At 40.7% G+C, this 27,146-nt stretch overlaps 1 protein-coding gene across 1 annotated transcript; it reads left to right on the forward strand.

The window, feature by feature from the left end:
• Positions 1-761: 761 nt before the first annotated feature.
• Positions 762-2,105, forward strand: LOC122399418 (glutamate--cysteine ligase regulatory subunit). The gene is made up of 6 exons (XM_043400095.1): positions 762-960; positions 1,101-1,163; positions 1,245-1,362; positions 1,444-1,643; positions 1,728-1,842; positions 1,916-2,105. The coding sequence occupies exons 1-6, from the start codon at positions 835-837 to the stop codon at positions 2,062-2,064; spliced, it is 771 nt and encodes a 256-aa protein (XP_043256030.1). The 5' UTR covers positions 762-834; the 3' UTR covers positions 2,065-2,105.
• The last annotated feature ends 25,041 nt before the right edge of the window (positions 2,106-27,146 follow it).

Below are 27,146 nucleotides of genomic sequence, written 5' to 3' on the forward strand. Positions count from 1 at the left end.
CGACGCTGAAAGAACGGGAATAAAGCATGTATACGAATACCCTGCGTATTTCTTAATTCCTAATTCCATTCTACGCGTCTGTATAACATATATAAAATTTAATTCGTCCTAAGATTTATATGAAACATTTAAAAGATTTTTTATACATTATGCCTATACATATATCGGAACAACTATGAAACAAGAGGTATAATCATTATTATCCATGGACTGATTATAGTCAAAGTCTAACCGGACTTTGAAATGAGAACATAAAACTTAAATGTAAAGTTTCATTTAAATTCATTCAGCTATTTATACTCAATCGTATTAATAATATACATATGTGTGCTCATACATGGGAATAAAAAAAAATTTCTTTTTTTTCAATAATTAAAATATGATCAGGAGGTCTTAAAACGTGTATTTCCGTAAAATAAATTTTACAAACATTTTTTTTTCATTATGGGTACTTTGCTTATGTGCGCCTACATAGGTCGGAAAGTAAAAATGCCTGGGCAGTCGAGAATCTCGGCTCGAGAATCCAAATCGTATGCCGTTGACTGGAGGTCGGATTTTAGTTGTTAAGAGCGAGAAGGCAAATGTGAGCCTTTCTCTCTCGACTCCCACGAAGCGGTCCGAAATTACTTCGGACAGCTACGGAGAATCGAGAAAGAGGGCATGCGTCAGTTTGCCTTTGTCGTCTTTCCGAAACTCCACGAGCTCACGTACGCGTATCTAGCATGTGTGAGTGTGCACCCGACGGTGCTTTTCTGGCATCACTGATATTATTCGTATAGCTATGATATGTGATATCAGTATTCGTAAGAAGGCCTTCGATTAGTCATCTGTTATATGGTCACTGGTATTCTACAATTTCTATTCTCTACTATGTTGTCACAAAACGTATTAATACAAACTGGAAATATACTTTCCTTGAAGGAGATAAAAACAAAAATAAATCCAACTCCTACAGAAGAGGTCAGCTCATAAATGTTTTTGAAACATAAAATAAATAATATCCGTTATACACTATAGTTACAACTATAATTCTTGAGGTTATGTAATTTTCAACATTGAAAAATCATTTTTATCTACATATATTTAAAATATCTTTGCAGATAATTGAAACGTTAAAGATTGTGCTTCAAGACAATGAAAGCAGTGGTGAGGATCCAGTGGTTGTATGTATGACTAGTTTTTGTTTATTTTTTTTAAACATTTAAACGGTATATCGTCAAGTTCCGAAACTTATTCGTTTTTAGATTAAAGGAAAAGAAGATAATGCTGTGCAAACTATCACCAGGGAGAAAGCCAATATAACTGTGAAGGTATTCATGTCATCACCTAACGTAAATTTATTGACACAGGCTATAGACCAAGGTATCAAAAATCATATTTTTTTATTAATTTTATTACGCACGATTGTACATATATTATTAATGTTATTTTATATGTTTGTAGTCTGTGATGCCTTAAATACAAGTGCAATTGATTCTTTCGTCATTGCTTATAAAGGCAAAGAGGATTCAGAAGAGTTATTAGAATCTTTGAAACAATTGTGGAATGTCGTAGAAAAGTATGTTGCAATTGGAAAATTATCAAGCGTTGGTCTGAGCGATGTTAATACAAATGAATTTATTGCCTTATTTCAATGGGCATATGTAAGATTGCTGTAATATTTATGCTTTTTCCAATTATATCTTTTATATGTTATATTTATATCATATTCCTTCTTATTTATACAGACAAAGCCTAATATTTTACAAATTGGTTTAACTACATGCTGTTCTGTACCGGTTGAGTTACAGAAGTTCACTAGAATAAACGATGTGCGATTGTTGACACACTGTGATTATGGTCGTAAGTTCTCAGGTTATATAAAAGCAAAAAAAAAAAAAAAACAGTTTTAATTATTATAATTTTTAACTTTTAGAGATTCTTCCACAAGAAGAGTTGAATAACCTATTCAATGCCAATGTAAGCTTACATTGGGTTACAAGATACAGCGTTCATCTAAAACGTCGTGGTATTTTATTTTCAAAGGGATATTTAGTGTATATGAATAAAACAAATAATATATGAATTAAATAAAATAATGAATGTCAATAATTGTTATAATACGCTAATGTTCAATGTTTATGTTAATATTTACATTTATAAAATGTCGCAAATTAGTATGTCGTACGCATATGATTAATTATTAAATTATTATTAATTTATACGGTTAGTAAATTTCTGTAATAGTTAATGTTCTCTCTTTACGTATAAAATTGTTTTTATCTACAAACTTGTGGAATTAAACTTGTTATTTGTATAAACGAAGTTATTTTACTCCTACATAATGATCCAAATTTGTCGTTATTCTTGTTACTAATTTCTCGTAGATGTAGGCTGTTAACTGAGAATTATCTTCTTGACATCGTACAATAATACATTCTATAAACGTATTGGAATATGTGAAATCTCGAACGTGCGTATAAATTTTCGCCAGTGGCTAGTGAGTAAAAGTAAACGTAAAACTGCAAAAGCGGCGTGAAGACGTTGAGTAGCGTTGGGCGCACGTGACTCGCGAAACTTTGAAACAGTATAATTTGAATATATTTGTTGACAGTATATGTATTTCATTAAAAAAGACGTGTTTACTTTAGTTCATTATATGGTCTGTTTCTAAAAGGGTAGTAAATTACCAAAAAGAACTAAGTTTTAACCGAACTTATTTATTATACTTGGAATATGGGGTTTGGGATACATACACGCAGTCATATTCATTATCGATATATCGACCTATTTCCTATTTATCGATCCTATCTAACTGTTTTCCCGACAAGAAACATCTATGTATGAAGCTTCATATCGTTTAAATCTTGGAGATAAGAATATAACAAGAAACTAAATCTCATATTTACAAGTGAACATATAACGTACACAACATTTATACATATAGGTTAAAATAAAATTATACGGAAAGTAATTATTCGGAAAAAAACCTTCGATCGTTATGTTTGAAAAAGTGTAGAAAAGATGGAATTTTCTTGACAGCAATGTTTTTAGATGTTTGTTATAAAGTGATTAAAACAAATTCGTAAAATTATAGTGGAAAAGAGTGTCTGTTGAATACACTTGCAAGAATGGTGAACCTACAGCTAAGGGAGAACGAGAATTAATAATACGTATTATGTCCAGTTGAGCTTTCGAGTAACCGCAACAAACAGTAATCAATCTGAATCATCAAAATTTGCAAATGTGATTTTAGCCGTTCTACCTACGCAGGTGAGTATAGAAATATTACTTTCACGATTGAAATTTATTGCCTCCCCCTTCCCCTCTACTATATACATATATATACATATGTATGTTTGAAACAATTATTTTCGGAACCTTTTCAACCTCCGATGGAAGATTCCTGTGAAATAACGATTAATTTCGATTAATAAAGTTTCATCTTAACTATATTATATTAAACTGTTCAAAAAGTAATTGTGTTTTTTTCAATATTTGGCAATGTACCCCTTGCAATGTAACTAACCTCATTTTAAACGGAAAATTCAAAAAATTCTTGATAGGTTATGCTTCAAGCTTGTTTTGGAAGAAGCTGTATACGATTTCGTTAAGAATCGTTTAATTGGCATTGATTTTGACATGGAATATCAAAAAGAATATTTTCGTCGTATTTTAATACTTCCGAAACGGAGAAAAACGCTGTTCAAGTTTATAAAAAGTTATGCAATGTGTAAAAGTCTAGGTATTTGGTGTTGAATATGGGCAATGTTGACGCATACTGTCATTAACAAAATAAATAAAGCTACGGCATCGAAGAGGAGCGTCCAAAATTGGTAAATATAATGTGTTGTTTGTCACATACAAGTTTGTTTACTCGTCAAAAACTGTTACAGCTAAAATCGAATATGTTACCAGATTCACAATATTCACCAGACCTGGTACCATCCGATTATCGTCCACTCCGTTTTTTGCAAAACCCGTGAAGCGGTAAAATCTTCGCCGTCGAAAAAAATCAGAACTTGTTTGAACGCGAAATCACGAAGTGGCACAAGAGACACACAATTACATGTAAAAGGTATTTCATCAATTCATCTTTCATATAAATAGATAAAGAACAGAATTCACCTGGATGATAACTGAAATATTTAGTAATGGATTCGGTATTTGATAGGTAAGAACCTAATAGATTGATCAGTAATCTCGGTATCGGGCAGAGTTCGAAGCCATCGCTAGCGGTAGCTGATCGGGAGTCCGCTAGGCAGCGGGGACACCGAGGAATCCCTTCGTTTTATGTGTGTGTCCCACCGTCGTCGTCGTCGTCGTCGTCGTCGTCGTCGTCGCCGCTGCCGCGGTCGTCGTCGTCGTCGTCGTCGCAGGCCGACTCGATATATGCGGGCCGATTTTTCGTTTTGCCACCGGCTGCCTTCGGATCTTTCCCTTTCCTGCGCGTTCTGTTACTCCGCTCCCGCTCCCGGGGCCCTTTTGCGTTAAGCCGCACCGCGTGGCACACACGGGGGACAACGAAACGATGGGACGGGACTTCGGGGGACTGCAGATAGCGTAAACGCTCCTCTCCGCTCCCTCGGTTCGCTATCTAACTATCTCACTCTCCATCTTTCTCCCGTGGTCACTTCGTTCCTCGTCCATCTCCTTCGCTCTCTTCCTTGCTCCTTTTCCGCAGCACGCACACCTTCCTGCGTTCATCATTCCTCCCTCTGTCTCTTTCCATCCACCTACGGAGTCCACTGTTCTACTTGAACACATTCGACGTCCTCTCCCTTCCTCTTTCTCCTTTTGTCCCTCATCGTTTCTCTTCCAGACTCCGTCTGCCCTCTCTGTTCACCGCTTTTGGGATCAGTCTCTTTTCAATACTTTCCCGTTCCTCCTTCTGGTCACTGCAAAGCGGGCGGGGTATGCGAACGCCGCGATACTATGTTATGCCTCCGGACCGCGGGTCTGACATACTTTGTATGTTAATGCCACATAATGTCGGTTTTGTTCCTCTTTTCAGCATTTATTTGTTCGGCTCCTCGGGGCTTTAGCAGGGGCGCGCACGAACCCATAGTTCGTACCGCGCCTCGATCGCTCTGCTATTTCGCGAACTGACTTTTCTATTGGGTTGTAACGTACGCAATGCCCGTCGGAGGACACCAATTCCACGAAGGAAAGTCTCGTCGGGTCGGATGCGCGTCGAAACTGTCGGCCACATATGCGAGACAAGTTGGCGCGAGTGCCGCGACAGTGTTAGATAAATTTTAAAACGAATATTTAAAGTACACGGTTAAAACACTTTTACAGATTGTTTGCGTTGTTAAGGTAAGAAATAAAAACATTACCATCGACAAATCTTTCACCGCAACACGAATAGAAAACAATGTACATACATATAATGGCTAGGTTGAGATCTGTATACACCAAAATTATTTACAAATATTCATAAAAAGTAATAATATAATAAGTAATAATTTTTGTTGTAGAAGACTACTTGACTATGAAAAGAATATAACGTATATGTGAATTTTATTATGTTTTGCATATAGATATAACAGACGTATCTCACATTTTGAATAATCTAAGGGAACTTTTTGTTTAAGATTCAGTGAAGATATGCTTAAAGAAACGTGCACTATAAAGGATAATCAAGTTTAACCTGATCGTACTTGCTGTATGGTAGCAGCAAAGAAAAAATAATTGCAACATATTAACAGGGTAAAATTTATTTTTGTCAAGGAGCTAGTCGAACTACCCCATCATGCGTCAATGTTTAGGATGAATTACCTGATTAGTATAGAGGTGCTTACATTTTCGTCAACTTCAAATTGTATATTTAAAAAAGTATTTAATGACTGAAAACAGCGATTGGTAAGTTCTCTGATGGCGTTAGACAACTCGAAAAACGAATATGTATTTGAATTCTTATTTACATAACAATTTTGAACGACGAATAAAATATAAACAATCTGTTTTCAGCGAGAACTTTTCTGGATACCTAGTAGTATCGATCAGTTAAGGTTCGTTGTAACGGGAGAGTAAAAATAGAATCGAGTGTGTGTACCTGATTACATCTGTCGTGAATTAAATATGGAGGTGGTTTTCTTGATATCGAATCAAGGATTAATTTGTCTTGATCAATTTTTGGAAATACCGATACTCGAGTCTCGCTATCTTCTTCTCTTGAGGTACATATCTCGCTGACAGGCATGTTTCCACGTGGAATGTCGAGATATTTCTTATTAATTTATTTCCTCGAGTGGAAACGGTAATCTCGACCGACACGTTTTCTACGAGGCGAGGAATCAGCATAGATCGCAGTAGGGTTAATGCAATATTTCCTCGTTACATAATTGTGTAATTTGCGTGAATCGTTACGAGTTTCGACGAAACCTGCAACGTCTCTGATAACGAATCTCATCTCGGGATGATGCAAGTTCCCGAACTTCGGCCGTAAAATAATTATGGCTTGCGTTACCGAGCGTTGCGCGTTCTCGTACGCAGACGTTACCTTGTTCTTACTTAATCAAACGAATCCGAGTAACTGCGGGTAATCAGCCAGCTCGGTGGTGTTTCGAATCAATTCAGAAGCAGAATTACTTAATTACCATAAGAGACGAAATACGATGCATTAATTGCTCGTACGTGCTACCGTACTAATTAAATTAGTGTACAATAAGAATTAACATTGCAACCGAGCACATTCTCTCGAGATGCACGACGCGGGGAACTTTTACTTCGTGTTCGTTTAAACGCGTTTATCTTAACTTTTTATGATACAAGTTTTAATGCATAGGGTACTCGTTTGAAAACTACATCCAAATATCTAAAAAACAACGCGTTTCCAAGAAAAATGTTAGATACAAAACATAAAATTATTCAATTTTCTGGAGAAATTATTATTTAAAAATCTTCCGAAAATCTTGTTGGGCATTTGTAATTTAAATTTGAACGTTTGTTTATCTCTTATGCGTCATTCAAAGTTTTCTATCTAGATAAGAATTTTCCCCGTCACTGCTCGCTCGATCGTATTTACAAATAGCGTCGCTATCGGACTACTGTAAACCCCTGTACTTAAAGCGTTAAACAATTAAAAGAAACACTCGTGTCAGCTTTTGAAGAGTCTATGACGCAGAATACTCTCGACAACGTGCCCGATAATTCCTTTTTGCGGAATACTGTTACGCGTGCATTAACGTGGATAATATTTTTATCAATTTTTCGTGGGAATTAAATCTCTGTGTACATAAATCTATTCTTAACAGGTTCATAGTACTCTGATTATCGGAGTCTGATATTAATGTTAATGCGCAGATTATTGCGATGGCGCGAATTCGTCTACGTTATAATAATATAGAAAGGAAAAATATTGTAAAATGTTGAATTAAATTGCATTTATAACGACCAGCACGTTTGTAAATACAAAGAAGCGAGATATGGTCTGTAACTGCGCTAAAGGCGGAAACACATTATTGTCACGTCACCTGAGCGTGCGTCGCCCTCAGAGTTGCGAGCGCGACATTGCAGTCGTTTTTAAATTGCTTTAGGGCACATTGTTATCGCCGGTTGCATGTTCCACGATGTCACGTCACCGTAAAGGTCAGCTCGCTTCTCAGTTTTTGTCAAAACACATTCGCGCGTAGGCGTTTAGCTGTTTAACGAATTTAAGTTTTCTCGATCTGCAGCGAAAGAAAAAGTAAGGGCTGGAGGGCCGTAAAAATTTCAAACGCCAGATCCGTAAGTATCGTCTATGAAAATTTATTATTTCTTATATAAAATTTGTTAATATTTCTTATTTGTTATTTAGGATCTTCTTCAAAAAATCATCGCCTCTGAAAGCTGCGGACGAAGAAAAACAGTAGAAGGAAAATTTTAATAGTATGGTAATGTATATTTTTCTGCGACTTTAATTTTTTCACTTTTTTATCTCTCAAAAGATGTACGACTTATAAAAATGTGAGACATCTCACGATACATCTTGTCATATAATACAATGTATCATACGGTAATATATTTAAAAAACAGCTTCCAATTATCTGACATTAATCCCATTAAGCATTTGTGGAATTATATAGAAAAAGAAGAAAGGAAAACCTTATTATATTACATTTCATTTACAGAAAATTTCAAACTGCTTTGGAACAGTATAAATTCATGCCGAATATGTCCGACTATCGTAAAGGACACAAATATTTAAGTTTTTCTAATATAATATTTATTCTATATAATTCTAAACATCATTTATCTTAAGACTTTATAAATACTGGTTTCTTCAAATCATTCAAACACTGTAAATTAATTTTATATGCATTCTGATGTGCTTTCAGCCGTTTAATAACAATATTTAAACATTGGAGGGCGTCGATATGTCTAGGAATAAATTCGTTATCGCAATCTTCGCTATCTGCACTATCCAAGGTACAACCACAACAGAACATAAATACGTTTCGTTCGTAGATGTTTGTATACCTCTGGAGAGACGCTCGACGATAGTTCAGATAAGAGAAGGTCGGAAGAAGTTGAGTAAATCGGACATCGATGAAAATTTCCAACAAACGGAGTTGTACCGTGCTGCCCGGGTCTTGGCAACGGTAAAGGACCGTCGTTGTACGTTAAGGTATGATTCCACTGAGGCAACACTATGCGACTTGTAACATGCCACATGTCGTTCGGTAACACTATGCGACCTGTAGCATGCTACTTGTCATTAACTGACGACATTGCTCGACATGTTCAATCTTGTCGATCCGACAAAACAATATCAAATAATCCCGCATTTCTTTATTTCGGAAAGGAAACATTTCATGTTGCATGAGTCGTAATCGCATGCGACATGTTGCCTAAATGTTGCCTTAACCCCTTAACGCTCATATTTTTCGGGTCAACCAACAATGATCAGTTTTTTGTATTGAATTTGTTTCTAAAAATGTGGTTTCTGTTAATTACAATGTTGTATCCAACGTATAATTTGAAGGAAAACAAATATTATCATCCCTTTAACCATTAGATTGAACAAATATCGTTTTTCAAAGCAGTCAGACTCGGGCATGAACGTTAAGGGGTTAATAAAATTGTGTTTCGTCGCATGAGTCATTGCCGCATGGTACATGTTGCCTCAGTGGAATCACGCCTTTACGCGTAACAAACATCTAATAAAAATAAAAAAGGAAGACGATGCGTCGATAGGCAGACCTGGAGGAAAAGTAACCGTCATAAATTTCACGGTGGACGAATTAGCAGTGGTTCCGAGTTTGGTAGCGATTACCGGGAGTACCCACTAGCCGCATGCCGCATGTAATATAGACCTGCTGGAACGCGATCCCGCGTTGACAGGTGATGCAGTCGCGGAATTGCCTCTCGCATCGAGCGCATCTCACGGTGTTCGTGAGCAAAGTGCCTCGCCGTTGATGTTTCGCTAGCGTACGTCCGTGGGACCGAGAGAGCCGAGCGTGGCGTGGAAGCGAGAGGATCGGGCGGGAGCAAAGAGTATCGGCGGGACCGAACACAGAAGCGGCAGGGAACGGCAGTAGCGAGTAAACGCAAAAGCGCCCTCGCTCGCTCCCGCGCGATGCAAAGACGGGGTATAAATAAGCGGCTGTCGTTTGCGGAAGCAGAAAACGGGCAAAAGGACAGAAATAAAGAAGAAGTCGAAGAAGAAAGGGAGGCAGCGACAGAGAGAGGAATAAATAAGCCGTGGCGGGAGAGCGAGAGGACAGGCGAAAGTAGAAGGAGCCCAGAAGCAGTAGCAAACGGGCAGAAGCAGAAGCGGCCAACGGGTCCACCGTCGGAGAGTCCCTTCGCCGGCCTGGTCGACCAACGTCCCCGAGATCCACTACTTTTGCGGTGTACGACCGTCCTCGCATTGAAAACTTTCCAGCGTGTCCTGCCCTCCTCTACGAACGCGGCAGGTGTACTTCTGTCTCGTTATCCGGAAGGCCTCTCTTCCTCCTCGACTGCGATGCGTTCGAGTAGAGGTCGTAGATCACTTCGAAGGATGTTTCGAATGTATTTTAAAGGACAAGTGATTTTGTCGTGGGAGGAACGGTGACGTAGATCCATTTAACGATCTCCGTAACGTTAATGAATGTGTTAGGGGGAGCGGATGGAAGAAGCCACGGGGCGAATGCAGGAGCTCGCCGAAAGCGCGACCGTTTCCAGGCTCGTGGCCGCGCACGGTACATATTGCGTTCGATCGCGTATAACGAAACCGATAATTACGCGCGAATAGCCTTTGTACGGATTTTGTTGGTCGTTTACGAGGGGAAAGAAACCGTGCACGGCTCTTCCGGAGTTCGTACGTTTCTAGAAATCCCGGCACGGCGCTCGGATCGGCCCGTATCGCGGTGGGTTATCCACCGCCGGATCTAGATACTATTCATGCTAAGCCGCGTATCTGCATACGCATCGAGACACTTTTCGAAAGCACGTTACGCAGCCGCGCAGTGGCACCACGTGCATACGTTCAGGGCAGCCAGCCTGTATCCGCGTGTATCCGCGTGTGTGCGCGCGACGGCCAAAGCGGTGCTCTCGGGCCGCGCTCACACGTACACGTGCGCGCGCTCCGTTCCTCCGTACGGCTGGCTGTGAAACAGAACACAACAGAACAGAACAGAACAGAACAGAACGGAACGGAGCAGAGCGGAGCGGAACCGAATGAAACGGAACAGAAGCGAACGCAGTAGAGAAGCGCAGGCTGACTGCACGGCCGCAGCATGTTTATTGGCGCATCTTGGAGTCTTAAATCTTTATGTTGTCTCCTCGACGGGGTCTGCTATCTCCCTGTCCCATTGGCGGGACGGGAGGGGGAGGGAGGAATCGGCAGAACCGCGGAAGGGGCGAGAGGGACGAGAACAAAGAGGGAAGGACCCCGTGCCGACGACGGCGAGGGAGAAGGATGCCCCGACCGGTAAGAAAAAGGAAGCGAGAGGGGACTAGCGAAAGAGAACGAGAGGGACGGAAATCGGGAGAGATATATCTTTCGAGTTTGCGGTCGCGAAATCGAGTCAAGAGTCGGACAACCAACGACCAAAACGCATCCACTGCATTACGCACACAGAAGCCGCGATTTTAACGTGCCTCTAGAAATGGTCGTTTGCAGTCCGCGCAGGAGAAAACCCACGTGGTAAAGGCTACGGGCAGGAATTATTAATGGCCTGTAGGTGTTACGAGCGCGAAGATTGCCGCTTTTAGCCAGATGTGATAGAAATTGCATCATATGGGATTGACTCAACGCGAGATCCCCTATTCTCCTCACTTTCGCGCGTTTCACTCTCTGCTAATATTTGCTTTTCCAACAACACTAATAAAACTTCTAATTAAATTAGAATCTCATTGGTATTATATTCACCACGATTGCGTTCAGTGGAATGAATGTGATAACACGAATGATGTTTGTTTTCAGATCGTCAACAATGTCGTCGCAATCGTGATTGTGATTCGTTGGAATAGACAAGAGACTTGACATGGCCCCGTAAGAAAAAATCTAATAGAGAACTTCGATCTCGATAAAATGATCAATCAGAAATATTATATTTACGCAATTCTTGCCAAAGAAAAAATGAAACCATCGAACGATAATACCAGTAAACAGTCAGTCATATCAACTTCATCGAGTGTTTATTAAATAATAAAAAACTTCAATTCGAGCCTGCTACAAGTGTCAAGGGCACTCCATGACGCTACCGCCGCCATAATTGCGCTGAGAAAACTATAGATTCTTTACGCAGATATAAAAATTAAATAATTCGTAAAACTCACCGAGAAGCTCCAAAACTCGGCTTCGCGTTAAATCGAGTAAAAGAAAAAAAAACCATTTACAATGTTTCAAGCTCGACTCATGTTTGTCTCGAGCAAATTCCGAGCGTGCCGTCTTGTCTAGAACCTTAAGACGCGGAGCAGTCCATTAATTTAGTGCGAACGGTGTGAGGCGAACGCTTTATAGCCCTCAAAATAGTAGACTTGGAAACATTGCGCTCATCTCTATTATAAGGGAGCTTCGGATGTGACCCCTACTGATTATAATGAATTTTACAAACAAACGTAACTGTAATTATAGCTGTGGATAGTCGGCCAATTTCGAAAAGGGAATGTACAAAAGTTTGGAAGCAGTTTAATTAGTTGTTTGATCTTAAATGGGGACACACTTATATTCGATAGTATTTGGATAAGATTTCTTACCGTTAATGACAAAGTCTTCTTTGATTGTATTGGCCGGGATACTTCTTTACTCGGAAGACTTCTCTTGGTTGGTCGTTTTTTAATTCCATCTCGGTAGCCATTCCAGCTTGAATACGACAACGGCCGGCGGCCGCCGTATAAGCGCTAACATCACACCGATTGACACCAACGCAACCGTCAGTATTTACACTAACACTACTACACATGTATGGTACACGCGAGCAGAAACTGTTATGATACGTCTATACGGTTTGGCAGACGATCCACAGCTCAATTTGTTGTAAACTTTCGCGTATTAGTATTTACGTTTAGTTGAGAAAAAATGAACATCACGTTAAGTCAACCTCGACATAGAGTTTAGGAACATGATTTAAAGCACTATCGCGTTCACACACTGAAAGTGATTTCATTGCGATAACAAATGCTAAACAATTTTTCGTTTGTAAAAAAAAGAACAAAGTCGAATAAATTATACTTTCTTAAAAATTGTTCATTTCATCCGAAGTATGATACTCGATGATGTTGATGATGAAATGACCAACAGTGTGGTTTATCGATAAAATATCTCCCGTTATCTTAATTAACAAAAGTCTCGTTAAGATTTCGCACTTTATAATAATAACTATGACAGGTGCAAATATTGTTCGCTCACCACTTATGGCGTTTTATCTACACTGAAGGTGTACTATCCATTTATCTACAACTCTAAGCGTGTAATATATAAAGAGATAATGCTCGAGTAACAAGTGTCGTAACATAGATGTCTGGATTTATTAGCAACTCTGATAAAGCAAATTACTTAATTTACGTAATCGAGTGATGATTTCTATATTTCTGAGACGACAGGTCGCGGAGAAGGAACTAAAATAAATGACTCGGTTTAAGTAGAACTGCATTCGATTTACTTGTCAGCATCGACACAAATCAACAGAGCCCAACAAAGCTCAATCTGTCGTAGAGCAAAACAGACGTGATGTAATTTGTAATCGAAGTTAAAAGTTTTATAAAAATATTCTCGTGATCAATGTATAGAAGAAATACCCTTTTCTCGAAATACTACTAACAAACTTCACTATAATTTGCTTAAAAGAAATTAATTATTGATATAAATTATTATAATTATAGAGTGTGAATAGTAATCATTTAATTCTAGTGCAGAAAGGAAGGGAGAAAATGTTACATAAATATGAGATATCCAGGCTTTATTTTCCAAGGTATGACGCGTTCGTGAAAAGTGTGCGATACCTTGCTATCTAACGTAATCTAACATCTTTTAACGTTATAATTACTTTTTTATCGTATACTACTTCCAACTAAGGCAATAAAATATCAAGGCGATCGAATATATTTATGTTATAATGCTGTTCGATGTACGCATGACAGATGGCGTATTAAGCACTTGCTTAAATTCGTTAGAACCTTGTGGACAAAGGTATAGTTACAGGACATTTTACAAAATGTGTGTTAATAAGGATACTTGCTTCTGGGATTCGTCGATCAATCTAAATTTAATATCTTTGGCTCGAACAGTCGAAGCAAAACATTTAAATCGAACAATAAAACACGGAGGTGGCGACAGGGAAAGTTCGGGTAAGATGAAGGAGTAAGGTTAGGCGGGAAAATGTAATTTACCAGAAACCGTGTTTCTGTTGCAGTCCGCTGATTCACAGGCATTGGTCGAAAACGGTGACGAAGATCGGTGACAGCCAATCAGCGGATTGCAGCAAGAGAGAGGATGGAAGCACGCTGTACCTTCTTCTTGTGGAAGGACGATAGTTGTTACGTGATTGTGTCAGAGAATATGATGGAGATTCGTACTTATGAACTTCGATTACAAGATTTCATTACTGGTACGCTTATAAATGCTACAATGCTTACAGTTTTAAAGTAGCAAGGAAAATGAACCTTTGGGCATCCAAAAGTTATTTCCTTCGTTAGAGTCGTCTAATAGCATTCTATCTAAGCACGAGTCTGTTCGAAATGTAATTTTACATTACGTGTCTGAATCTTGCATTAATATTTATTATTTTGAAATGTTTACAGTGTTGCAACCGTCATCAGGCTCCTCTGCATTATTACGAAGTTACCAGAGTTCACCCCACGAACGAAACAAAAAGCTATTATGGCGGCGAAGAAGACGTCAAAGTGACGGGTTGAAAATGGCTGGTTCGGTAGGGGGTGTTTATACTGTCTCTGACGAGCGCCGCGGCGCCTTGTGGTTCTCGCGTGTGTGTTCGCCGTGCGTGCACCTTCTTTCCACGATGCACGGAGAAACGTGGGCGTGAAGGTGCTTTCGAACGTGGCTGCTGACATAACAGTGGGTAAGGGACCAGCAACGATAGAGTGTTATCAGCAGCGTCGAAGGCGGTGGTAAGTTTATGGTCGATACGTGCCGTTTATCGGCCTATGCTACGTTTAGTTAATTAAACGGCACGGTGAACGCCCGCCGCCGAGGCGTGCACTCGGCGTTTGAATGCGGAACGAGTGACGGCAGTGAAAAAAAGTATACGAAAAAAAGTAACAACTCGCGACCTCTTCGTTGCATGTCGAGAGCGACGCTACGAATATACGCGGTTGAATTTCGTCTTAATTTGCAGTAGGTGGCGCCACTTGAACAGTAAATAGTTACGATAATCATTTTTATATTACGCGTGCACGGTCTCGATTTACACAGTGTTACATCGTTTTAAGTGCAACAAGGCATGTGTAATGTCCTGTAAACTTGTTTCTTTTGCTTGTGGATCTATGCTGGTCCGACGCTTCTTGATAAACAAACAGTTGCGGTAATATAAAATTAAAAATGAATTTAAGCTCGACGCAAGCTCCCAACTAGCGAGACAAACCGTAGCAAGGTTAGGCAAAATACGTACAAATTACGACAATTCGAAAGCGTTGAAAACCGACCAATAGTTATAACAGGAACATAAAATGAATTCATACATTTAATTTACTTAATCGACAGGGCAAACATTGTGTAGTACGATTTTGAATATGAGAACGATTTAACGTACGTTTAGAAATGATTAATTATTTATTTTTCGAGCGAATAATTACCAAGTGTTTGCTCATAGAATAATAATATTTTTCCAATTAAATTCACCATACCGTTATTATACCGAGGCAGCACGTTTTACGTGCAACCGTATCTTTATCGTAGCTTCTTATTATTTTATGAAAACGGTAAGCGTCGAATAGAATGCCAGCCGACCGTAGATGAGAATTTAGTCCATCTCCGTCGGGAAGTAAGTTGAGCAGAAGAAAGAGAACGAAGGGTTGATGTAGCCGGAGAAATTCCAGGTATCGGTTCGTGCGCGCGGCGGACTTTGACGATCCCTTAAGTGAAATATCATCGACAATCACTCACGTGAGATCTTTATCGGCGAGTAACGTGATCTCTGACCCCACCAAACTCGGGAGCAGTTTTATGCGAGCTCCCGCGGCGCGTGAATATACACCCGTGGGTAGGTGGGTGCCGGCGGTTTCGTGGAGGAGGACCGGTGAGATCGCTGGAGGATCGAAGGAGGAATGTAACGCGGTCCGTGGCTTCGGGATGGCTGGAATCACAGAAAAGTATTCGCTCGGGTTCGCGTGGAAGCCGCGGCATGGCGTTCCGCACGCAGGAACGCGGCTGACAATAAATAAGGTTCGGCATTTCCCGCGCGGTTCGCGCGTCTTATCGACCCCACTCGTGCACCAGCGAGGTTGGGCCACTTCCGATCGAATCGATGCACCTTATCTGTGTACGGTCGTGCAGCTATGGAGGGGGGGGACAGAAACGTTTCATGGAAAAAGGAAAACAAGGTAACCCCCTCGATATTATAAGACGATGGCTACACTCATCTTTGGTCGACGAAAGCTTGCACCACCGTCCGCAAGTGTTCGGACACTTACGGTGAGTCACAATCGTACATCTCCTATATGAAAATGTTTAATTCTAAACAAAAAAGTTTGGGAATGATTTGGAAATAAAAATAAGGCAGACATTCAGGGTGTTCGGCCACGCCTGGGAAAAATTTTAATGTGAGATTCTAGAGGCCAGAATAAGACGAAAATGAAGAATACCGATTTGTTGATGGAGGCTTCGTTAAAAAGTTATTAACAATTAAATTCAAAAATTTCAAATCGTTCTGGAAAAATTATTTTCGGTTGCGGGGGTCAATTACAATAATATTTGGTGAATAGACATACCCCCGAAATCCTACCCACTTTCTAGAAAAAAATTCGAGAAGGTGTGAAATTTTTCGACGGAAAAAACAAATTTCAAATCGTTCTGAAAAAATTATTTTCGGTTGCGGGGGTCAATTACAACAATTTTTGGTGAATAGACATACCCCCGAAATCCTACCCACTTTCTGGAAAAAAATTCGAGAAGGTGTGAAATTTTTCGACGGAAAAAATAAATTTCAAATCGTTCTGAAAAAATTATTTTCGGTTGCGGGGGTCAATTACAATAATTTTTGGTGAATAGACATACCCCCGAAATCCTACCCATTTTTTAGAAAAAAATTCCGTACGATCGGAACTTGAAACGTTAATAACTTTTTAACGAAGTCTCCATCAACAAATTAGTATTCTTGATTTTCGTCTTATTTTAGCCTCTAGAATCTCCCATTAAAATTTTTCCCAGAGGTAGGTATATTTTCATTAAAGTCTTTATACAGAGATATCACCACCATGGAAATAATGTTCGTCCTGAAGGAGCAAATAAAACGATAAAAGATATTTCGTTCATACCTCTCGAAACGAGAAAGCATTTTATCAGGCTAAAACGATACCGATAAAATCATTCTTATTTCCTCGATGAAACATTGTTCGCCAAAAAATATGCGAGAAACGGTATCACCGAATCGCGTATGTTTTTTTTTTTGCAAAGGAAACGGACCGATGTTTCTGGAAAGACTTCTTGTCCGTTTCGAAAGATGATAATTACGCTTTTACGGTACACGGCCAAACCCAATCTACATTGTGTCTGCGAGGTGAATTCTCTCGCGGCGAGACGTAGGAAATCGCGCAATACTTTTAGACTCCCCCGGTGTACACACGTTGCGAAAAAGTGAAATGTGTTCTACCATTGCGTTTCCATTGTTTTGTTAAGAGGATACGTAAAACGGGGCAAGGTTGAATTTCTGATTTCCTTTAAAAAACAGTCCCATAACGCTCGTAAGAGCCATGAATTTTTCGACATGTTCGTCGACGTATAAAGTACTGTTGATTTCAAGCTTTTGGGCGCGCGTTATCCCCTGCATACTCGGGAAATGGCGCTGAGCATGCCCCAAAAAGAATAGAGAGCTTTTTCTGCTATCTAGTACATATCATTTATTGTGTAATCACATGTTTATGCAAAATAAGTTTACTTTGTGTGTTTAAATCGTTCAGCTTCATTACTTTAACCCAACAAGTATCGAATTTGAAGAACCGAAACTGAAATCGACGTATCCATAACAGTCGTAACATTTGTTAATTCTCGTAACAGTTTGAGGAACCGAACTGCTGTTATAACTGTTTTCAACCCCTGAAGAGATCCGATACCTGTTACATGAGTATTCCTCCTTGCCTTAACCCAACAAGCACTGCCACAGCAGTATCGAATCTGAAGAACCGAAATCGAAATCGACGTATCCATAACAGTCGTAACATTTGTTAATTCTCATAACAGTTTGAAGAACCGAACTGCTGTTATAACTGTTTTCAACCCCCGAAGAGATCCGATACCTGTTACATGAGTATTCCTCCTTACCTTAACCCAACAAGTACTGCCACAGCAGTATCGAATCTGAAGAATCGAAATCGAAATCGAAACCGAAACTGACGTATCCATAACAGTCTTAACATTAGTTAATTCTCATAACAGTTTGAAGAACCGAACTGCTGTTATAACTGTTTTCAACCCCCGAAGAGATCCGATACCTGTTACACGAGTATTCCTCTCGCGGGACAAGGATTTGATGACCAGGCAGGGGGTGCTGGTGATTGAATTACGCCGATGGGACGGAAAGATCGCCGGTGCGAGATAAAATTACGAGGACACAGCGAGGAAGAACGGAGATCGCGATCCCGAAATGACTGGCAGAAGCGTCTGAATGGGCCCGGGCGGACGGTTCCCGAGACGTTTTGCGAACCTTGCGCGACGGTGACGCGCAAAAGAGCAACGACGACGTTTCTCATTGTGAAAATTCCCCCGTACTGTCGTCGTATCCCTGTTTCACAGCGTTGCCCGCGTCGGATCCCTGACCTCCCGGTTGTACGTCTGCTTTAATTACGTTTGTCATTTCGTGGCTGGTGTCTCATTACGTAGAAAGTTCGAGGTTTAAGTCGGCTGGTTGCGAACCTAGGTGGCCTCTTTCTGGTAACGGCAACTAACCAACCTAACCAGACAGCCAACAACAACAACGACGAAGGAACGAACGAACGAACGAACCGACCGACCGACCAACCAGTCATGAGCCCCCTTTTACCTTACGTATAGCCCTCCGCGTGCCTCTCTTCGCATCGCCGCTCTAGATCTTCGGATAAGAGCGAACACCATTTTAGCGGTTCCTTACACACCAGACATCCGTTCCCTTCCTATATATACACGCTACGGGAGAGCTCGCTGCATTTTCTCCGCGCGAATGTGTCAAGCGACTGGGAAACGGAGAGAGACGCCTGTAGACGTCGGGGGTTCGCGGGGCCACCGGAGGGGAACACTCGGGGGAAAGGACAAAGAGGTCGGAGGGAACGGGAAAGGGAGAGGAATCGAAAGAGAGAGAGAGAGATCCACAAAGTGGGAGAAAGAGGGTAACACCTGGTGGGAGAAAGAGGGAAAGAGGGAGATATGGGCATGTCAGCCGAAACCTTCTAATCCCACGTACTACAGGTGTTTAATTCGTTACGTGAGACCGGAGGAAGCAGTAAACGGGATACTTTACCGTTTTACGTGATAACGAATAAGGGTTTCGTTCCCTTAGGACCCGCCACCACTTGATCAATTTCTTCAAACTACTGGCAAACTTCGATACCTGTGAGTCGATAATCGGGTTAGCCGCTTCGATGTTCGATAGGTGGATCATCCGTTGCAATAACAGCCTTAGAATTAACTCCTTGAATTCAATTTTATTTGCTCGTACAAGGAATGACCACGAAAACGAATAGATTTGTTTTACGAATACCTTGTGAATGTTAAGATGTATTGATTTTAATATACATATAAGACTCGATGACCAGCGAGTAGCCTCATAATTATGAAACTTGACATCAAGAATTGTATGGCAAGGAGTTAAATATGAAAGCTACAAAAGACATTACGCACGAAACACAATATATTATACAATTTTCAACGGACCCTGGTACATGGATTAAGCTGTAACTCACGTTAAGAGTCTGTGCTTTGCAGGGAATAAACGAGAGACTTTAATATGGCCTCGCAAAGGAAATGTTTAATGGTATCGAGCAGCAAGATCTTGATGGCTGGTTGAAAGCTACATCTCTCGAAACAATCTTATCATTGAACTTCGACTTCGATAAACCGATAGTTTCAACAGAAGCGTAGCGTGTGACACCGTCTTGTTCGAACCACATCTCAAGTAAAACTTACATATGAAAAAATGAAATCGTCGAAGGATAACGCTCACCAGTCACAAATATATGAGTCAATTACACAATTGCTTTACGAGGGGTTTTTCAAAGTCGACAGCTTGGTAACAAAGCCATCCAAAAAGTGAGCTTCGTCATTGAAGATGATTTCGTTCCGTATTAAGAAGTATACTAACCAGAATGTACGAAGTTCAGTAAGGAGTATCAATCATCTATGTAGAAGAGAAAGAGGAAAAACCACATTAGACTTACTTTTTGTGGGGTTTTTCAAATTCGACAGCTTGGTAACAAAGCTATCCAAAAGGCGAGCTTCGTCACTGAAGATGATTTTGTTCCGTACTAAGAAGTATATTAAGCAGAATGCACGAGAATGGTTTACATCCTATCAATCATCCATAGAAGAGAGAGAAACACTGTTAAGTTCAACTATTCGTTACACATATTAGTGAGACAATCGTGCCCAACGAACAGTTACGCCCACACTGAGAGTGTTCGTGATACTTTGGACATGTTTTTGCCGAAAAATCATTTGCAAAAGGCATCGTTCGAAGAAAGGGACGCATCGTATGAAATTTCTGTGGCGCGGAACGTTCGACAAGGGGGATCGCAGAGTAGGGAGATCGATGGTATTTTTATACTGGCGTCGTCTGGATGCAACGAATGCGGAACTTTGGTATTTCTGCACATTGTTGCGGAGGCGACGGGATGTGGGGAACGGGCCGCATCCGGGTTAACGTAATTACAAATTAATTTCGTTTTATCAAGTAGCTCGCGGTCGAGCACGCACGCTGCCGCGAGAGCTTGCCTCCGTGCGTTGTTTATAGAAATACCGTATTCGGGTTAATTCTGCATTTAATTGGAGACTTAACCGTATATCCAGTTTACGCGGAACGCCCGTGAGAAAAAAGATATTAATTTTTCGCCCGTAACAAGGATTCCCGCAAGAATTTGCACTTCATGGAAACACGGACAGATGAAGATAACGACGGTAATTGTGCGGTGGCAACGCCGATGATCTGGAGTGTTTTACTCGTCGTGCACATAGTATAGATACGCCACTTTTAAATACTTCACTGACCCACAGGTACGCGGATCTCGAAGTGTCTGGCAATCTGTCAGACAATCGATATTCGGATCATCAAATTGCGATCGGTTGCGTCAGCGCATCTGTTAGATCATCCCCCCCCCCCAAGTTCGAGCCGCTCGTTTCTAACTTGGTAGAAGAGAAACGAAATTTATCGATTCAGGGAACGTCTTGTGACAATTTTAAATGAATTTTTGATCCTCCGTTTCACGGGACAAATGGATTCAGAATAATTAATATTCTCAAACAATATTCTCTAATATTATTTGTGAAGAATGTGTGTAGATGTCGCCAGCTGTAATTGGGTAATATCCTTATCTGCGAGCGTTGTAAGGAAGTGTCCTTTAGTCTGTAAAGATACTCGATACCGTAAACACGTAACAAGTAAAGTTAAGAGTCTACAAGCTTTTAGAGTCTAAACAGTTCTCCTTGTTGGCCGTTCATTACACGTTTCGAACAGTTTGGACTTTGCGTTCTGACGGTACGTTGTACGAACTTTAAAGTGCCGGTCACCGGTGACCACCGTGACACTCAACGCGTTAAAGAACTGAATTTTTTCTCACAATATGGAAAACAGAAATTAAATTATACGTTGCATGTTGCGAAGATTGGCACACGTCGATCCGCCGCAGAGATTGAACATCGACGACAGCCACTTTACGCTACAGTGCGCCACGAGTTTGACTCGTGTTCGTTACGTTTGGATCGTAATCTGCGTCACGAGTGCGACTTGTTGTCGCGATGCAACAGAATTAGACAAATTCTATTCGAAAATAAAAAAATGTTTGATTTATTCGTAAACTAGCTTTCGGTGTCGCTTGAATTAACCCGATTTCTACGACAGTAAACATCTTAGGAGGTAAGAAGCTCGTAGAAATCCAGAAAGAACAGCAAGTAATAACAAAAACACACGTTTGTCCGGTACAGTTCGTTTGTTTACATTTTCTGCGAGTTCTTGCTAAACAGAGTGTGGCTAGATCGTCGAATAAAATGTGACGAACTCTGGTGGACGACGGTCTCGCGCGAAATTGACTCCTTTGTTGGAAGTTCGCGGCGGTCTCGTACGCAACAGAGCCGATTGCGATTTGCGTACGAATCCTGAGGCTCGCCACGAGTCGATCGCACATAAAATCTAGCTTTGCATGCTGATAAGGGGCCTCGATTAATGTGTGCGTCCTCTTGTACGTGCAAACGCAAGGTTCCCCCGTCGTGTATTGCACCTCTTTTTCCCCCCTTTCTCCGTCTGGTTGCTCGGTTCTCTCTTTATCTCTATCTCTGTTCCTCGCGTGGTCTCGTCTAAGCGTGTACACGCGCACGCAGACGCCGCGTGTCGATGTGTGTAGGGTTATTAGCCCAGAAAGCAAGGCCCCTGCTTCCGGTGTAGGCACTTTAGTTCGAGAGTTTCTTAACCCCTTCTTACAAGACTCCTCGCTGGCCTGGCCTGGCCTGGCCTAAGACTCTGCCCCGGCCTGGCCTGTTGTCGGTTGCGGGTGGTAGGACGCCGTCGGGAGGCACAGCCCATGACAAAACTATGTACACCGTGGCCACGTGTGCACGCGGGGTAGGTTAGGTCGACATCGGTGGCGAACCGCCATTTTTTCTCCATCTGTCCAAGGTGGACCTATACCCGGGAACGATCGTAAATTTCGCGAAATACCGAACAGAGCGCACGATTCTGACTCCGTACACGCGACCTTGCTTATCGTATCCTGAAATGATACCGGTACATGCACCGCGGACGCTATACAGGGTGTTCCCAAACTCCTTGCCCGAGGCCCATCAGCGTCCTTTACCAAACTCACCGATTTAACGCTTTACCTACCTGTTGATCCTAGGCTACGATATACGCTCCATCTTACACCTACAGAAACATTAAATCGTTTGTGAAAATGCTCACTGTATTGTTCTGTCGATTAATAGGCTATCGGTCGATGAAGCGTTAAGATTCCTCCAGTGTTCTTCAGTAATCGACTTTTATCGATTAGTAAGAGTAATCATAGCAGTCCAATCATTTTAACATTTCTATTTCAATTTAGAGTTTCTAGCGTTGGGTTTCTGAAATCCTTGAAATCCAAATTTTCGATTCTCGAAAGGGTTACTTGTCGCTTCTCGAATCGACATCGAATAAATTGACGAATCGTTATCAGATACACATTCTTGATTCCCTAATCGTCGGTATTAAAACCTGCTAGACCACGATCGATCAGCTTCCTTCTTTTTTTTTTATCGCCAGCGATGCCACCGGCGAGGTTTCCTCGAATCCTGCCCCTTATCGCGTTCACCAAGACGTTCGAATAATAATTTGTTGAACGTGAATCTCATTCGCGTAATCGGGTTGCATAAAGTTTGCAGCGTAACGCGTCGGGTTCCCAAGCAACTCGAGCGTTACGAGTCGAGCTTCGACCCGCGGTCGGTTTTCGCGCGGGTATTTAGCAGGACCCGGTCGTTGGTTTCATCGGGCGCACGACTTCACGTGGATCGCGGATGATTTGTGGGTCAGATAGGAATTAGAATAACGCGATTGAATTGGGTACCGAGCGTCTGTATAGCACCCGCGGCGGGTACTTTCGAAAGTGATGACCCCGCGTGCGGCGAAGATGCGTGCAGGCGCTTCCTCCTTGGAAAGCATTTTATACGTATGGAACAACACTAATGCGATGGAGATTAGCTTACCTCGGTTCCCATGAACTATTTTTGAGCTTAATCGTTGCGCTGATCTGCTGTTATGCGCTATACGTATCCACGTACGTACGCGGAGCCAGCTTGTAACAGATAATTACACGTAGGAAGGGGATAGACGTTCCTGGATCGCTAATGAGCTTCTGGAATATTATCGATGCTCATGGCAGCGCTTATAACTGCTTTTCAACTGAGATTGTAAATTTTCCGTTGTTCACTGACATCAAGGGAAAGATACGCGATTATGCGCGCAACGAATATAATGGCGTTTGCGAAGGTGTGTACGCAGGGGAGGTCGAACGCAGAAATTTATACAGAGACGCGGAGGTATTCAAATAATTATTTCCTCGGCGTTGATAGATGTATAATTCATAACGAGGAAACATACGTTTCGCGGGTTTTTTCTTTCGTACTTACGGGGCTATTCCCATCTGGACTCTTTAAATGGTTTCTCAAACGATATATTTTTTAATTCCAATGTCAACAGAAATTGCTAAGGAACCGTTCAAAATTATATAGCTTCCATCCACAAAGAGTTTCTTATTGAAACGTTACTGCGATGTATCAAGGTGGGCGTGTTTCAATAACATTTCGTATTTACCGTAAAAATGTTCCATCAACGTTTCGTGTCGCGTGGAGCCGCCCGAGAGTTTTTATAGAAAAATTCGCCGCGAACGAAACTTTTTAACGAGACCGGGAGTCGACTGCCGCTGTATTTCCGCGACTTTTCAATTTATTCATCGCTGACGGTCACACATCGTGAGTTCCTCGGGTCACAGGTGAAGGATTTGAGAGTCGCTCCTACGCTTCCTCCTCTTCTTTTTGCTTCTCTCGGGCGTTTCTTCCTGAAAGGGCAGCCAAGTTCGTTTCGCGCGCGCGTTATTAAAATAGTTTTACAGAAACGCGATTTTAATCGCGAAATTAAAAAAATTACCCGGCGAGTTAATAACACGTGACCGAACGATGAATTTAAAGCGACTGGTAACGTCGACGTTACGGCGCCATTTGTTGCCTCCTGAACAGGGTTACGACCACTTGTCGAATTTTTTTCATCCTACGAATTGAAATATTCGGCAAATGTAATATACAGTTTGAATAATCGAATACTATTCCTTTATTATCAAACGTATATACAGTCTGGTTACATACGATCATACCATGGCAAATGTAATCGGTTCCACTATCGTTAAGACAAGTTTATGAGTTTCTAGTCATATTTATACCTATTTAAAAACGAACAAATTATACGCTACAAGAATTTTTGACATTTTGGACAAATGGAACTGATCTAACAAACATAGAACCTCCTTTTGAGTTCTTCTGGCATTCTACCTTAGTTTCATTTGTTTACTTTGAGTTCCAATTTACCATCAGATTCTTAATATCAGTACAGAAAGTTGTTTTAAACTGTTCGCGTGAAATCGATCGACGAGTCGTCTTCAAAAGAATACTCTCATAAATTCGGAATTAGAAATATATAAAGATACTGTTTTTTATTTTTACGACGATACTGGCGTGTTGTGTTTTAGTAAACTGTATCGAAAAACAGCGAAGCTTCCAGAAAACTGAAACTGTCGGAAAAATCCGTCAGGCGCGAAACGTGTGATCATTAAAGCGTTGAACTGCTTGAAAGTATCTTAGTGAACTTTTAATGCGTTCGGAATAATCGTATCAAAGCTGAAAGATTCCAGCGTGCCGCGTGATAGTTGGGGAAAAACAGCGTACGATTCCAGGATTAAATTATTCGAACGATTCCAGCTTCGCTCCTGAAAGCTCTTCTTGGAACCTCGTTTTATTAGACGACGATTTGTCGAGAAATGAATTCCAATGTTTCAAAACATCCTCGCCGGATAGTCCGTGTGAAAATCAAGTCCTACATGCGCAACGTCGAGCCTCCGTCAATCTAAGAAGATAAGGAATTACAGGAATTGTTGGACGGATGTTCCGTGCCCTTTAGATCGATTCATGGCTCGATCGTAACAGCGAGAAACGCTGCGCGAGGATTCTTTATTCATTAGATTTCAGAATTGCCTGGCGGTGATTTTTCATGCGAGGAATAAACGAATGACGCTCGCCGCGATAAATTATTAAAATTTGCATTTACTTAAGCGAATGATTTATTCAGCGTCGAGTCTCCGTTGCAACTTTTGTGCCTAAGTATACGATCACCGGACGGTTGCATAATTTTGAATAAAATTTTCGAAACTTTTCGAGAGAAGTAGGTCGCACCATATTTCACAAGAGCTATTAACTTTTAATATCTCGATGCTACAGAATCAAACATTTGAGTAAGAATCGAGAGGAAATCGACCGGAACAGAAATTTAGAAAGAAATTATTTAAAATTTCTCCCACCGTGTCGAAACTTTTTAATTAGATACGCCTGCTAGGAAAGATTTAAAACGCATCTATTGAATATTCCGTCGAGTCGTATGTAATTAAATTGCAAACGACCAGGCGTTCGTTTTTCCGCGATAGAAACACGACGAAACGAGGCCTTTTGGCGAACTCAAAAAAAAAAAAAAGAGAAAAAAATTACGCGGCGAAAACTATTGCAACGTCGGAAGTGGCAATGGCCGCGCAGCGTACGGTTCTCAAAGGGTTAATTGGGCATAGTAACTCCTCAGGTGACCAAGCTCCATGGGAGTGGAACGGAGAAAACCCACTTTTATGCCACGCATTTAGCCACTGTATCTACATCTGTACGTTATGTCGGTTAATTTATAAATATGTAATCGCACGTATATTACCCCTCGAGTACATCTTAAATGTCTTTTTTTTTACTTGTCTTTTTGCTGATACATTATTACGAACATTTTACGAGCGGGGAATGATATCGTTGCGAGAATAAATGTTACGTAACACGGTCGAGCTGCAACGTTTACGATTACATTTGTATCCTACAGTTGTATTCTCCATACCGATTAGTTTTACAAAATTATTAATATTAACCTTTTTACTAAATTGAGTTTAAATTAACGTCAAGCTGTTTTCATTTTCGAACAAAATTAATTCGAATGCATCGAGCGCGTCTGTTAGAGAAATCAAATCTTTAAGTAAAAACTCGCATTGTCTTAAAAGTTTGATGGTCTTATTGGTAGTTCTCAAGATTGTTAACATTATTTCTTGTTTATTCAAGATTAAAGATCTTGAATTGAAATATATGTATAATGTAACATTAATAGAACATATATCATTAGCAGGAAAAGAGTAGTTAACTAACGAGGCCTAGCGTGAAACCTGAAATAGATATAAGAACGCAATTGAGTCTACGACAGTATGAGTTAGATTTCCAACGATTTTCAAATTAATATTATAGTTATGATTGTATAAGTACATTCTACATTTACATCACACATAAGACTTTTTTCTTTATTCTATTATTTGGTACAGAATATTCTATAACTTTTCTTTAGTTCTGTTTTCACGTGTTTCATCGTATAAACATTTTTATGTTTCTCGTTTGTTGCGTAACTATACCTGTACCGGTATAATTTTTAGCATTTACTATACCAGAAAATTTTCCATTCCTTCGACCAGGTTTGATTCTCTTTCTATTTATCGTGCAAATTTTATCCCATGTTTCTGATTCTTCGTTCTACCTTGCGTGTCCCAGGCAGCACCACGGTTCACGCGTTTGCACGCTAATATACCTAAGTACG

This window comes from Colletes gigas, unplaced genomic scaffold (genome assembly GCF_013123115.1).
Source record: "Colletes gigas isolate AHSC1104 unplaced genomic scaffold, ASM1312311v1 Colletes_gigas_Sc00013, whole genome shotgun sequence".
Classification (NCBI taxonomy): domain Eukaryota; kingdom Metazoa; phylum Arthropoda; class Insecta; order Hymenoptera; family Colletidae; genus Colletes; species Colletes gigas.